General features: G+C 59.2%; 1 protein-coding gene across 1 annotated transcript in view; it reads right to left on the bottom strand.

Annotated features, from left to right (window-relative positions):
• Positions 1–2,410: 2,410 nt before the first annotated feature.
• TMPRSS2 (transmembrane protease, serine 2) overlaps positions 2,411–14,974 on the bottom strand; it is a 36,199-nt gene continuing 23,635 nt past the window's right edge. Inside the window, exons 3-12 of the mRNA XM_023538199.1 lie at positions 14,674–14,874; positions 14,060–14,186; positions 12,948–13,058; positions 10,364–10,407; positions 9,271–9,448; positions 7,963–8,138; positions 6,833–6,928; positions 4,805–4,947; positions 4,002–4,154; positions 2,411–2,900 (exon numbers count right to left, since the gene is read on the bottom strand). Of these exons, the coding sequence (XP_023393967.1) occupies positions 2,889–2,900; positions 4,002–4,154; positions 4,805–4,947; positions 6,833–6,928; positions 7,963–8,138; positions 9,271–9,448; positions 10,364–10,407; positions 12,948–13,058; positions 14,060–14,186; positions 14,674–14,874 (1,241 nt within the window). The 3' untranslated portion in view covers positions 2,411–2,888. The remainder of the gene's footprint in view (positions 2,901–4,001; positions 4,155–4,804; positions 4,948–6,832; positions 6,929–7,962; positions 8,139–9,270; positions 9,449–10,363; positions 10,408–12,947; positions 13,059–14,059; positions 14,187–14,673; positions 14,875–14,974) is intronic.

Below are 14,974 nucleotides of genomic sequence, written 5' to 3'. Positions count from 1 at the left end.
TCTGGCCAAGCTGGACAACCACTTGTGGGGGCCTGTGGGGGCGGGAGGGGTGCACTAGCTACACCGTCCCCTCCCCCACTCAGATCCTTTCTGACGCTCCCCGAGGCTCCGTGCTCTGACACAGCTTGAGAATTCACTTAGGCTTGGGGGTGCCGGGGTAACAAGAGCCCTGCTCAAGGTCTAATCAGCACCGACTGCGCCTCCCCCAGGGGCCAGACGCCCGCCCGCAGGTGGGCTGGGAACCCCCGTCGATCATGGTGAAGGGCGCCCCTGAGTCACTGTCCCGGTACCAGGCGTCCTGCCTCCGAGGAAGTTTCTGCCCAGACCAGAAACTGAGGTAGCAGTATTCTCCTTCGCTGTTAGTTTTCCTGGCGTTCCCAGAGAGGGTGGAGGGAGGAAGCTGGTGTCATGTGCTCAGACCAGGGATTTCCCGGGGAGTCGATCTGGGCGCGTGCCCAGCCTGTCCCTACCAGACCAGCATCCAGAGGGAAGCCTGTCCCTGTCCACTTTGGGTGACTCCTTCAGAGGGCGGCAGGGCTCAGGCCCTCCTACACCCACACCCCAGTCTCCCGCCCGTGAGAGGCAGTGCCAGGATCAGTACTGTGTCCCCAGATTCTGCTGCCTGTTCAGTCGTACCCACCTGACGGCCCATCGGCCCACACAGAATATGCTAGACGATCAGCAGGGCCCGCTCATGGACCCTCGCTCCAGGCACTCTGGGACTCGGTCGACCCGCAGGGTGGAGCTGAGTTTGGAGCAGCGCAAGGTGAGCGGTGGGGGGCAGTTGAACTGAGCGGAAGCCTGCGTTTTGGGGTCCATGAGATCCGGCACGCTACAGGTGCTTCGTAAGTGCGGTGGGAGGGGGTGGGCAGGGGAGACGCAAGGCGCTTGCTCAAATGGCTTTCTGGGTTTGTGCCTAACTACACGCTACAGGACACCAGCCTCGATCACTGTCCTTGTCAAGCAGAAGCAAAGACACACACACTTGGCAGGTGGAAGCCAGCGGGAGCCACAGAAGCCCCCAAGGGGCTGTGGTCCTGGGATTTGTGGCTTTTTGCGAAATCAGGCTCTGGGTGAAGCCTTACCTCGTTCTAAAGCAAAACCATTCGCAAGGTGAATCCCAAACAAATACTGATCATGGAAGATTGTCAACTGCCCCATGGACATTTTTAGGTATGTACGTCATCACCGTGCACAGACGCCTTATTTGTGAATTCGCCGCCTACTCACTAAAATTTAGTTGTAACCCCCAAATCAATACTAGCGGTGCTTTCGGGAACATGCGAATGGCAGAGGAGGTGAGTGTCCCTACGTGCACATTCTCATCGGAGGTGAAGCAGGGCTCCAAAGACTCCAAACATATTGGGGGAAACAAAGTATAATTTATTTGTACAATATTTCACAATTAAATTTTACAGTTAAAAAAAGATACAAAACAGAAGACAAACAGGGGTCACATAAATAAAAAAGAAGCACTAAGCACTAAGGAAAGAACACATTCTCACGGCGGCGAGGCCTTTTAAATCCCGGCTTGGGAAGCAGGCACCTCGGCGCTGTGGCCCTTGGGGATGTCGCTGTCCCTGAGGCACGTGGAGCAAACACCCTGTGGTTGGGGCTGCACGGCCTGTCGGGCCAAGGTTAAGTCCTCGTGGTAGCATGTCCGTGTGTTCCGTCCTTGGAAGCCAGTGTGGGGAGCAGAGGCGGGGCCTGGGGGGAGCAGGTGTGCCTCCCACTTGGCCCTTCTCTGGGGCGTGGGGGGATAAAGGGCTGGAGGGGGCCACAGGGGCTCCGAAACACACCTTTCTCTGCTCCGTCCTGAGCACGTGCTTCAGCAAACGCATTTACAGAACGTGAAATGAGGAGCCGGTCACTGTGGAAGCAGCTCGAGCGTCCGTGCCGAGGACGACGGCTTCAAAGAACCAAACGTAGGGGCTACTCGGAGCGTCACAGCTGCGATCCCCCGGGACTGAGGTAGCAACGTGTGGAAACGTCACGTGGAAACAGTAAACCTTTAATCACGCAGCCCTGATTTCCCCAGGAGACAATTTCCTGTGATTAGCAGACCCGAAGAAAGTCGGCACGGCCGCCCACTCAGCCCTCCTGTGAGGACCGCGGGGGCATGCAGATCTCCAAGGAGGCTGGCAGGAGGGTCGGGGTGTGGCTGGACTCCCCGGGTGGAACCTCACCCACAGGCCGTGGCCACCTGCCCCAGCCGTGCCCCGGGGTGAACGCGTCTGCAGTGCCGGCCCTGGCTCCAAGGGCTCCGTCTACACTCTCACCCCCGTAAGAAGAGAAGGTTTCTGATGCCTTTTCAAGTGACTGTCAAGTCACCACCCGTGAAGGGCCGGTCCCTTATTTCCAGCCACCCTCCAGGGCTGTTAAGAAGGCACTAAAGAACGACCAGTGAAAATTCTTGTGGGGTGACAGCTACCCAGATGGCCCTGCCTAGCGGTGGCCCCTGACGGTGGCCTTCCTCAGCGGAGGCCTCCGAGGGTGGCCCCTGCAGGTCCCACCTGGCTTTCTTTTCTATCATAAGCTGTCCAGCAGCCAAGAGGTCCAGCCCCATGTGGCTCCAAATATGGCCCTGAATGGGCTCAGAAGGGAGGTCCCAGTGGGCAGAATTCCATCCCTTTGCTCTGCATTGGCCCTAGGCGCCCACGCCCAGCCCGGCCGGTCACCCCTTTTGGATAAGAGGTCAGGGAGCACGGGTCCGAGGAGGAGCCATGGCAGCCTGCACAGAACTGTGGAGCGTGCCAAAGACAGACAAGTTCACTAGTTAATAAAAGTGAAAGGACCTTCGAATCATTTCTAAAAATGTATTATGCACAAGGAATTGGAACTCAGTCCTTCACTCCCTTCGTTCGCTTGTGGAACGGTGCCTTCATGGCTTAGCTGTTCGCCTGTTCGAAAAGAAAAAAGAGATGAAGTTATTTTCTTAAGGCAAACAAAGGTGGAAAATGATTTTTTCCCCTAGATCGGCACAAGGCACTTACGCACAAAACCAACAAGCTGAATGGGACAAAGGGATATTTTCTCCCTGCAGCCTGTAGGTCAAGAAGTTAGGCTGACAATGAGGCCGAGGAGCTCCAGACAGAGAACGGGACAGCAATGTGTGTCAGGCCTGGGGGGGGAGGGTGGCGGGGGACGTGCACAGGGTCCCTGGGGGCCGGGCATGGGGTGCCTGGGGAAGCCAACTGCTCAGCACAGCTGGAACACAGGCCTCTGCCGGGAAAAACCAAGCTCGACGGGCACCGGCGGGTAACAGTGTGGCTCTCCTGCCACCCAGCATCCCACGCAGGGTCACCTCCCCCCGCCACCCACGCTGGACACTTGAGACAAGATAGAACATCTTCTTTCACCAGCAGCCCAGCCTTGAAGACCGCCAGTCCCGGGGCCCCTGAGGTGAGGCGAGGCGAGATCTGGCTGCCACCCCGGATCTGGGCAGTGCCAGAGGAGAGGGCTATGCTCAGCGGTGTGCTCAGGCCATGAGTCCCACAGGGCGGGGTCACAGGGGTCCCCTGGCACGCTGTCTTCACAACCTCTGTCTGTACGAGAGAACTCCAGCTGCTCCTTCACACACACCGCCCCCCACACCCCCCGACTTTGGGACTTGCCCAGGGTACACGCCACAGCCCAGAAAGGACAGAACACAGTCACGACCCATCTGGCTAACTTGCGTCCCTCTGGTCTCTGCCTGTCACCAAAAGCTGGATTTAGTGAGGCCTGAGTGGAGCCGACTGAGCGGGAACTAAGCGCGGCCGGCAGGGCGCGAGGGCTCGCGCGGACCCGGCCCTGCCGCTGGGGAGCGTGCCAGGGAGGCCGGCCAGGGAGCAGCGACAGGGAGGGACGTGACGCTGGCTGCGCACCGCGGTTAAGGGGGCGGTGCCTGCACCTCGCCGACAGCTGTCGGCCACCTTGCTGCAGCCGGACCGCGCCTCGTGGACATCGGGCTTTGGCACAGCGAGGGAGAGAACCCAGTCGGGAGGGGGACGGAAAGTTACCCTCATCTGTCGGTAGATCCAGTCCGTGAATACCGTCACGTTTCCGTACACTCCTGGCCTGTAGGCCTTGGCACAGCCGGACCCCCAGCTCGTGTCCCCAATCAGCCACCAGATGCTGCTCTTCAAAGTGACCAGAGGACCACCACTGTCACCCTGAGGGACACAGCAAGTTGTAGAGAGCAGAATTTCAAACAGCACCCAGGGCACGCCATCGACCTTGCAGACAGGGTAGGGGCTCGCGTGGGTGGGGCCTGAGTGGACAGGCCCTGGGTGATTGGGCCTGGATGGGCGGGGCCTGAGTGGTGGGCCCTGAGTGGCGGGGCCTGGGTGGGCGGGGCCTGAGCGGGCGGGGCCTGAGTGGCGGGGCCTGGGTGGGCGGGGCCTGAGCGGCGGGGCCTGAGTGGCAGGGCCCGAGTGGGCGGGACCCCCAGGGGGCAGGGCGAGTGGGCGGGGCTGAGTGGGTGTGCGGGTTTCACGTCTCCGAGGAGGTAGGTAAGGGTAACGTAATCCTCCGAAGAGACTGTAACAGAGATGAACTGTAGTCTCTATTAGCTAAGAGTTGCTAGAAAAAAATCGGTGTCCGTACTTAAAATAGTCAAAATACTTATTTCTGTTCCTCTGGCGCTTTGAGACATTAATGTCTTTCGGAGGAAGCAGCGGCATGTGGGTGTTGCTGGTGGCACAGAAACTGTCACACCGTCACCTCCCACAGCTGCCCCAGAGCTGGCGCCGTGCCCTGGGGACGTGGGGGTCGTGGTTCTCCTAATCGACAGGCCCGGAGGCTGATACATAGCTGCGATTACCTGGCAGGAATCGACAGTCCCCTGCAGGTACCCTGCGCAGATCATGGCCGGCGTGACCAGGTTGTTGTAGACGTATCTGTTGTTACACCTCCAGGGCTCGATCAGGGGCACCATGGCGGCGTTCAGCACGTCCGAGGTTTTCCCTGAGACAAACCGTGTCGCCAGCAATCAGTGCCCGCTGCTCTCCCGGGAAGAGCGGACGTCCTCTTGGAGAGGTGCCACCACCGACCCAGACGGTGGCGCTGTCCCTCCCAAGCCTGGGGAGCCTGGGTCACCCTTCCAAGCGGCGGTTCTGTGCTTCATGCAGCTCGGGGGTCTGGTTTCCGGGAGAAAGACTTCCTGCCTCTGGAGCTAGGGAACCCTACCTGTGTTCTAGAATCTTCCACCCTCATCACCCACCAACGTGGTTCTGCGGGATCGGTTTTCCTCGTCCATCGCTCCCTCACTGGACGGTTCCCGGTTGCACCAGGAGCTCCTAAGTGTTCCCCAACTTAGCCCAACCCTCCCCCCCACACACACACTGCCTCACCTCGCTAACTTCTAAAAACAACTGTGGGTGCTGAGTGTCTCCGCCCCACCCTGCTTCCTCCACGTGGATCTCTCCGGGCACCTCAGTTGTCATGTGCTCGCCCAGAACGTCGCACTGCACACCCCTGCACCCCACAGCCTCACCACATGTCCCGTGGCCCAGGCCGCCCGCGCTGGGGCTCCCGGCACAAAGCTAGCAGTTTCCTCCCCACACTTCTCACTCTCTCTCCGCTGACATTCAGCCCATCTGCAGCTCTGGCGGCCCTGTCCCAACGTGCTCGGTCTCTTCACTGTCACGCCCGCCACCCAGTCTGGGCCGCCACCCTGTCACGGAGGACCCCTCGCCACCCCTCGCCACACCTGTTCCATGACTCCTCACACAGTATCACAATACGTGACGCCTCTGCTTGACACCTCCCAACGGTTCCCTGTCTCACGAGGAGGAGCCAGTGTCTTCGCTGTCGCCTATGAGGCCCCACACCACCTGGTCTCAGCCTGCCCCTTGTCCTTAGCTCACCGTGCCCCGGCCACACTAGCCCTTCTGTTCCTTAAACATTCTCGTCATTCAGAGCTCAGCTCCAATGTCACCTCTTCCGAGAAGCCTTCCCTGACCACCACCTCTTCAAAGCAGCCCCACGTACATTTCCTGTTTGTCCGACCACCCTGCCCCAGACATCCACACGGGACGGCGAACTTCCTGAGGGCAGAGACTTAGGTCTCATCTCGTTCGCTGGCGCAGTCTCGCTGTAGCAGCCGCTCTGCAAACACCTGCCCATTTTCCTTTCCGTCGCGGCTGCTGTGAAGCCTTGCCCGCTGCGAAGCTCAACCAGCCACAGCAACGCCCGTTAGACGGCACGCCAGGATGCCGGCTGCCACCACGGTCCCTCTGAAACACCCCCACATCACCCAGCCCTCGTACTCTGCACCTTGTTCTAAGGGATTCGTTGTGCGTGTGCCCCACACGCTTTTTCGAAGGGTATAAGCAGGACATAAAATGCTTCTTTGCGCCGCTAAGCGCTTCCAATGCTCCACAAAAACCAAAGAGCCAGGGTCCCTGCTTTTGAAAACTATTATCTGTGATGAAACCGCACTGTAACTTAAAGAAGCTGAGCAGGCCTGGGCCAGGAAGTCTGGCTGCTTCTTCCTCTCTGTGGAATTAGGGCAGGAGGACAAAGGCCCATCTTCACCACGTCCATTATCTCTCAGCTATCAAAGGGCAGTGATGCCCAGGCTGGCCCGTTAGCAACAACAGGACATGAACACAAGGCGGCATTATACCTCTCATATCTGCATGGCCTTTATCCTTCAAAAAGCAGTTTCTACACATCGTTCGACTTGATCTTAAAAGGAACACTGTGTGTTAGGGCGGAGCTGATTTTTCCCATGGAGCAGGTGGGGAAACTGAGGCACGAAGACGGAGCGAATCGCCTCAAGTCATCCAATCATTTAGCAACAGAACCACGATTGAGACCCGACTTGCCACTTCAACCCCGCGCTCACCTTTCTCGTAGGTGGCCCCCCACCCAGTGATCCAGCAGGGCTGTGTGGGCTCCAGCATCAGGCCCGGGTTGGGCAGACACACAGGTCTCACTTTGTCTGTTTCGAGAAAAAAACCACCGTGAGTGAGTCTGGGGGCCGGAAGGCCCCCGGTGACAGTCTCTAGCTGGACCATCCCCCAGCGTTCACTGCTGAGTCTGTAACCACCTCTCTGCCGCCCAAGGACAACTCTAACTTCCAACGGGTCCTGGCACCCCCACTTTCTGTCCCCACCAGCCCCTTCTTCCAACAGGAAAGACAGTCCCTGCAGAAGGCATGCGACTTACAAATGGAATTATTTGCTAGCTCTGTTTCCAAAAATACACAATTAACTTTTCTTCAAACTTAAGTGTTCAAGAAATAGAAATTAAAAATACACGGTGTCTCCAGCTAACAGAGGGTAGAAAAGACACACTTGTGGCAGTGGCCAAAAAGCTGACAGGCAGGGAAGTGCTGGAGGCCACCACCCAACGACTGGCTTTCTACTTTCTACCTCTGCACCTGGAGCGGGGCATGTGCTTTTGCGGCTTCTGCAGGCAGGTGGGGTGGAGCATGCTGGGTCCCTGGGTGCACAAGCACAGGGCTGGAATAAGAAGCTAAGGGAAAGCCTGCCGTTCTTATAGCTTTAAGTCATTATTTTAAAGCATTTTACTTTCAGAGTTTATGTGAAAAATTGAAGTATCTTTACTAATTATGCAACCAGCAGTTGTCAACTGGACGTGATTTTGTCCCCAGGGGACGTCTGGAGACATCTTTGCTTGTCACAACTAGGGGGGTAGCTCCTGGCATCTGGGACAGCCCCACCACGAGGAATGACCCGGCCCCAGGCGTCAGCAGTGCCTTCACCTGACGGGTGAACGACCCCCTACACGGCGTAGAAGGGCGAGGCGGGGGTGGGGTTCCGGCTCCCTCAGCACCAGGCACATCCAGGGCGTCCAGCTCCTGCCGAGCGCCCCTGCCGAGTGCCCCCCCCCGCCCCTCGCCCCGCCTACGCCACCCTGACGCAACGCGGGTCCCCTCCCTCCGTGCATCGCGACAGGGTCCGCTTCCAGCCACCCTCCCCCACCGGCGGGCCCGGCTGCGAACGCGGGTACCGGTAAAAGTCAGGGGCGCCTGCAGCTTCATGAGCGCGATGTCGTTGTTCTTGGTGTTGGAGTCATAATTTGGGTGAGAGATCACTTTTTCTACCCGGTAGCCACTGCCGTAGAACATGAAGGATTGCCGCAGAATGCCGGCGAAGGCCGTCCAGTACCGCGGGTTGTTCAGAGGTCTGGGAGACAAGCATGGGCGCGCTGGGTGGCCGGAGTCACCGATGCCGAGCGCCCCTGTGGCGACCTCCCTGGGGTGGCACGGCTGGCCCACGGTCGCGGAGGGGAGGCCCGCACGCCTGCCCTCGCTCCGCCCCCGCCTCGCCTCCTGGGTGAGTCTGCGCCTCCGGGACCCGCGGCCCCGCCACACCCCGGGGATTCACTGGGCCCCAATGCCTCTCTGAGGGTTTAAACCCGGCTTCTGGGAGGGCTGAGTCTTAACTATCTTTCCATGCTGGGGCATTTCCCCGCACACAGTAGCTGCTTAATAAATGTGATGAATAAACGTGCAGTGACTCCAAGTCACCAGCCATCAAGGCATCACCTTTATCTGGGGGTTTCCCTTTAAGCACACCCCAAATTCTAGCAAGCCCGCAGAGTGATGGGGGGTGGGGGTGGAGGGGAGGAACGAGCCCTGGTCATAAACGCTGCTTCCTTCCACCTGCACAAGGCCCTTGGGAAGAGCAGGCACCTGTCTTAGGGTACAGACACCCCAGTCAGACACCTCGGGTGAACTGTCCAGAGCCCACACAGCTCAGCCGGGCCTGGCCTCACTCTAAACCAGAAAAATAGCGCCGGTGAGTGGAGTTTCCGCCAAAATAGACACGCAACAAAAAGAACTCTGTGTTTAAGAACAAAGGAAGGGGACGGTGTCTTTGACAAAAGCTCTTGCTATAAATTATGCGCACCCTCGCCCTCTCTACCCGTCGGCGTGGGCGACGCTGTGGCCACGGGGTACTTCCAGCCGGGCAGTGTGAGGCCCCCGAGCATGTCTGAGTGTGCGCACTCCAGAGACAACCATCTAAGAGAGACCAGAGCTCCCAAGAGGGCGGCAGAGGACAGTGACATCCTGGTCCCACTCTGCATCCCTGTGCAGTGGACGCCCGTGCACGCCTGCTGGAGGGACGGGCTTGGCCACGTGCCTCACGTGCACTAACTCACCTGACCCTCCCAGCGACGCCAGGACACGGGTGCCATTAGAATCCTCGCTTACACAGGAGCAACAGAGCTCAAAGAGGTCAAGACTTCGCTCAAGGTCACATGGCCACGGAGCCACCTCCCACCCCAGGAGCCCTGGTCCCGCCGTGAACGTACTCCTCCACGCAGTGGGCGGCTGTCACTATCCAGTAGGGGGTGATGATGGACCCTCCGCAGACGTGGGTGCCCTGGACGTGTAGGCTGACCTGCCAGGGCCAGTCCCCCGAGGCAGCGTTCGTCCCGCCCACGATCCGACTCTGGCGGCTCAGGCCCTTCCTGGTGTTGACCCCGCATTCTGCAAGCAACAAGCACAGCGCGGTCAGGGCCACCCTGCACCTCCCCGACACCTGCCCGCACTGCGTGTGCCGGGACAGCTCCCGTCCCAAAGGTCCCGCCGGGCTAGCAGACAACTATCGCCACCTCTTACTCCTGTGTGCTTGGGGTGTGACTTTTAGAGAATGTGTCCTAGTCTCTTTTTGGTTGGGGGGGATGAGAGGACGCCCCTCAAGCCCCCTTGATGCCCCCCAAGGAAGAGCCAGTTCTGCTGACACTGTGATTCCAGACACCCCACTGGGGGTCGCGGCTAACAAAGGCCCTGGATGTCCTGGAGTCCTAGAGGGACTGAATGCTCAGAGGCCCACAATTCCGACACAGCCAGGGAGGGCTTCGGGGGGGGGGGGGGGGGGGGGGGGGGGGGGGGGGGGGGGGGGGGGGGGGGGGGGGGGGGGGGGGGGGGGGGGGGGGGGGGGGGGGCAGAACTGGGGGCGGGGCCAGGGAGGGGGCGGGGCCGGGCGCGGGGCTGGGGAAGGCACATATCTTCTTGGTCCCTAAGGAAGCTTGAGCACAGCCTGGCTGAGAAGTCACTGCCAAGCCCACTGGGACATGTGTCCACCGGGAGTATCTGCTAGGCTCACCTCTTCAATCAGAAAAGCTGAGCTTCAGGACCAAGATCCCATAGGGACGAGGACAGGGCCGTCCCAGAGAAAGGGCACAGAAATGGCACCCTCCCCTCCTCCCCGCCGGTAAAAGGCTGGGGAACCATGAGTAATCTGAACAAAGAATGGGACACCCACGGGCCTCCAGCTCCACCTCAAAGTGGCACAAGACTGGGCCCCTTCTCTCTCCACATCCCCAAAGACGCAGCGGATACGTGTCTGACGGTGTAGAACGTCTCTTATTCAGAAACACTAAAAGGAAAACCAAGACTCACCTATACAGCGCAGAGAAACCACTGTCTTTGAAGAACAGACGTCACTGCAAAGGAAGAGAGAAAATCGTGGTCACAACAAACGAGGGGACACTCGACTCTCAAAATACTTAGCAATGAGCGGTTTCTGCAGTGTGCTCAGTGCCCTGCCCCGCCCTCACCCCCCAGCATAGAAAGGTCCACGACTGAAGACTCAAATAAGGGGAGTAAATCTATATGGGGGACAGTGGGACAAGCAGACACTGAGCACGGGGTCCAAATCCCATGTGTGTGGTTGTGAGCAAGGTGCTGAAATGCTCTGTGCCTCGGTTTCCCCACCTGCAGAAAGGGCTCATGCTAGCACCCACTCTCAGGGCGGTCGTGAAGGTAATGAGCACGCAATAACATCATCCATTATTTGCATCCTCGGAATTCAGAATCGTCCTCTAACCTCCTAAGGAAGCCATGTGTAAACTGTGGTTTCCCACGATGCATTGCATTTATTGCCCAGGAAACAATACGATCAATTACTTGCCCGGGAGCAGAAGCAAAATTTCTGGTTGGGGAGGTAAACCTTTCAGATCAGAGATGGAGGAGAAATGACTGAGGCGTGAACTCTCCTCCCAGAATGCCGAGGAGGAGGGACACTGCCCCGACACCCATGCATTCACGCGGACACAGTGCCACAGGGCACCGGCATCGGGCCGGAGCACTGTGACGTGCCGGAGCGGGATACAAACACACCCACCGCACAGTCCCATCTGCACAGGTCCAAACGGTGACCGCCAGCCCCCCTGCTCTAACACCAGTGACCACAGCGCCTTTGCCAATCCCAGAGGTAGCCTGCTTCAGGCCACCCTCCTTCTAGAAAAAGAGCATCAAGACACCAATCCAAGAACCAGCCTGGCTTCCTGACAGCATGCAATCCAGAGCAAGCAGACCCTGCTTCCTCAACCTTCCCCCAAACGACCCGGCACAAGGCCAAACCCTAGAAGTCCTTTATGACACCCGCCTACTGAGACGCCCCCACCCCTAGGTCCAAGGGCTACAGGTGTGTCCTGGTGGTCTTGGCTGTGGGGCGGGGCCGTGCCAAGAGAAGACGCGTCCCCGTGAAGAGATGTTTTCTAAGCATCTTAAGATCAATTCTCCTCCACACGGAAGCACCGCTGAGCAGCCACCAGCACGGGGCACACAGCGGCCGCCCAGACGAGCCCCCACTGGGCACAGAGAGACTTGGGGACCAAAGGGTGACTCTGGAAATCAAAAAGAAAGACGTCTCCCCACCCCCGGCACGTGTACGAGACACCACGTGGCCTTCTCTCCTTTCCTCCAGACGCTGCAGCCAGCGGCCGCGTGTGTTCCCCCGGCTGTCACCGAGAGCCGGGACCGCAGCCTCCCCTCCCCGGCTCAGCCCTGAATCCGTGTCACCAGGGAAGGCAAAGAGACACTCGGCATTCCCAAAGGGCCCAGGCAGCTGTGTTTAGTTTCTGTGACGAGCTAACCGCAGCCCCACTGTTTTGATGGGTACACCTGGCAGCGAGCGTTCCTCCTGGCCTCATCCCGTCACATTCCCTGGGACAGCCAGGCTCAGGCGGAAGTCACCCGCCGGGCACCTCAGCCAGCGGCCACCAGGAATGCAAACCTGCTCCCCACTGCCTACTCACAGGAAAGGAGGAGCTGAGTGATGAGTCTGCTCTCCCCGAGAAGGGCACCTGGCCGGGCACGGAGGTCAAGGCCTGGCTAGCCGCCTGGGGAGGAGGGACGGGGACCCGGGCGCTGAGGAAGGCTTGCACAAAGGACACTGTCTTTTACACTAAAGACCATTCAGATCATAAGGATCCCAGAAAGACTGCGAGCGTTTCAAACACGCAAAACAAGACCAGTAGCTCAGGCCCGACCGGCCCTCTTCCCTACCCTCCTAACCAATTAGGCCGTCAATCACGTGACTCGTTTGGGTTCATTTCCACCCACAGGACACACTGTGACCCGCCCAGGACCGCAAGTCGGCTTGGAGGTACAGGAAGCGGTGGCTGAACTGAGCTACCTGTCCCATCCGCCGCCTGACTGGACATCATCTGACACCAGGGTTGGGGCTGGGGATCGACCATCACTGCCGCCTGGGACTGACGGCTCTGGGGAGCAGGACGAAGTCCCGGGCAACCAGGGTGAGCTGGTCACCCCTCTGGGGCCCCGAGGTGCTCTCTCGGGTTGGAGACACTCTCTGACACACAGTAGGTGCGCCTCTAAGGTATGGAGCGTGAAGAAAATCAGTGACGTGAATTCGCAGCTCTGCAGCGCCATCCAACAGCCTCGAGGGCAGAAGAAAGAAACGAAAGGGCACGCAGACCCCAGCCGCGTCCCCCAGCCGCGTCCCCCAGCCGCGTCCCCCAGCCGCGTCCCCCAGCCGTGTCCCCCAGCCGCGTCCCCCAGCCGCGTCCTCACAGCGGGCCCGGAGCCACTCAAGGCGACAGGTCCTGCTCACGCTCCAGTCTCCTCGGCCAAACCCCGCGCTGCAGCTCAGAGCGGCCAGACCCCACAGCGCCCCCTGCCGTGCGCCCCAGTCTTCCCACTACAGCTCTTTCCCAGGGAGAAAAGGGAGCCCCGGTACCTGTGGTAGAGTTTTTTATAGAGGTCGGTGTCGTCTGCACTTCTGTTGACCTTCATGAAGCTGGTGGCCCCGCTGTCATCTGCTGTTCCTTGACTAGTGTAAAAACTGTTCCTGTAAGAGACAGAAAATCTTATTTAAAGTGGTGGTTAGGTCGTAAGCAGCCACACGTCCTACGCCATCTAATAAAACGTCTCTTGCATGATGTCCGGATTAAGAGGAGTGCCTTCGCGTTTCGGAAAACAAAATCCCAAATTCCAATCAGATGACTGTGTTGTAACCATCTTCCCATCTGGTGACCCCAAAGTGTCAGGTCAAAGCCCTCCGTCGGCCCTGTTTCTAATCCAGTTTGGATAGAGAAATGAACACACATGATCTAACCAAATGCACAGGTGTTACAATGCCCGCAGTTGTAAACACAGGTCCTGAACCGTGGTGGGGGTGGCCACTCTCTCATTCAGGTTCTGAGCAAGTGGTAATCCATTTTGAAAACTGGCCTATGGAAAGCGCCCAAGAATTGCACAGAAGTCATACCGGGACACGCCAAGTTAGAGGGGGCAGTAACGAAACCCCACGGCTCTTCCCCGTGAGGCCAGATGGCTTCCGAGCATGCCCCAGAGATGCTGCGGTGAGCCCCCGGCTGGGACTCTGCAGGAGGGGACTCTCCCTCCTCCCCTCCAGCCTTCTGGGTGCTGTGTGCAGAGACAGGCTCTCTTAGGTATGAATCCGATGATCACTTCTCTCCTGTTCAAAGAGCTTCGATGCCTCCCATGTGCATGCCGTGAAGGTCATGCAGTATCTAATCCTGCTGACCTCCCCCACCCAGCTCTCCCCACTCAACTCCCAACCCCAGCCCCCACGCAGGGAGGCCCTCAGTCAGCAGGCCGGCCCCTGGTGACCGCAGCACTGGGCGATTCTGAGTAACTAAGAGTGGATGGAGGTCAAGGCAGCGCTGAGTGGCAGGGAGCCACGTCACCAGATGCAGGGGAGAGAGCTGGTTCCCCAAATCGGCTTTGGGAAGGAGACAACTTCCCGTGGGGCACGGAGAGAAACACTGGCCCTTCTCACGTCATCACGGAGCCCCAGCTCCCCCGAGGCCGCGGGCTCCGGCTCACCTGTAGCCCATGTCCTGGCACGCCGCCCTCCCGTAGCTCTCACTCCAATCGTCCTGGCACACGGGGTACCAGGACTTCCTCTGGGACGAGTACACCTGAAGGATGAAGTTTGGTCCATAGAGGCGAACTGCAAAATGGGAGATGCTCCGTGAGCTTCCGGCAGTCACCCCAGTCGCCACGTGAGCCCCACCCGCCCTGGGACGCGAAGCCTCGGAGGTGGCCTTGCCGGGTTCCTGAGGGTGAGGACCACACAGGAAGGATGCTGAAAATCTAGTCTCTCCTCAAAAAGTGCTCTGTACCCAAAAGGACTGAAAACAGACAAAACTTATGCGCGATTGCCCACCGGCGGCGGTTTGCACAGCCGAAAGGCAGAAACAACGCAGGCGTCCGCCGACAGACCGACACACAAAATGTGGCCCGTGCGCACGGCGGGGTGACACGCGGCCATAAAAGGGAATGGCACGCGGACGCAGCTGCAGCACACCAGGGGTCCATGTGAGGGACACAGGCCTGCACCATCGTGCCCCGTACAGGGTGGACCCCAGGCGCTGGTGTCCCCAGGGCAGGGCAGGGCGGCGCCTTCCCAAGGCCAAGTGCACAGTCCCCCGACTCACCACACCGGTTCTCGTCCTCCCCGCTGGGGCAGTTCAGGACCCCGTCGCACCACTGAGAGGCAGTGACGCAGGTCCCTGAGGAGCCACACTCCATCCCGGACACGGAGCACTTGTGGTCCACTTGCAGAGATGGAAGAGAGATGTCGGTTAGGCTCAGAAACCAAAGAAACCGTAACGAAGGGAAGAACCTTCCCCCTCGGTCTGAATACGGAGGGGACGTGTCCTTGCTGCGGACATATCAAGCGAAGCAGGCCCGGTGGGCCTCTCTGGGGCCAGTGGGAAGGTTCCGGCCCTCTGCTTC

Source organism: Pteropus vampyrus, unplaced genomic scaffold (genome assembly GCF_000151845.1).
Source record: "Pteropus vampyrus isolate Shadow unplaced genomic scaffold, Pvam_2.0 Scaffold214, whole genome shotgun sequence".
In the NCBI taxonomy this organism is placed as follows: domain Eukaryota; kingdom Metazoa; phylum Chordata; class Mammalia; order Chiroptera; family Pteropodidae; genus Pteropus; species Pteropus vampyrus.
This window is presented reverse-complemented; position numbering and strand designations above follow the sequence as displayed.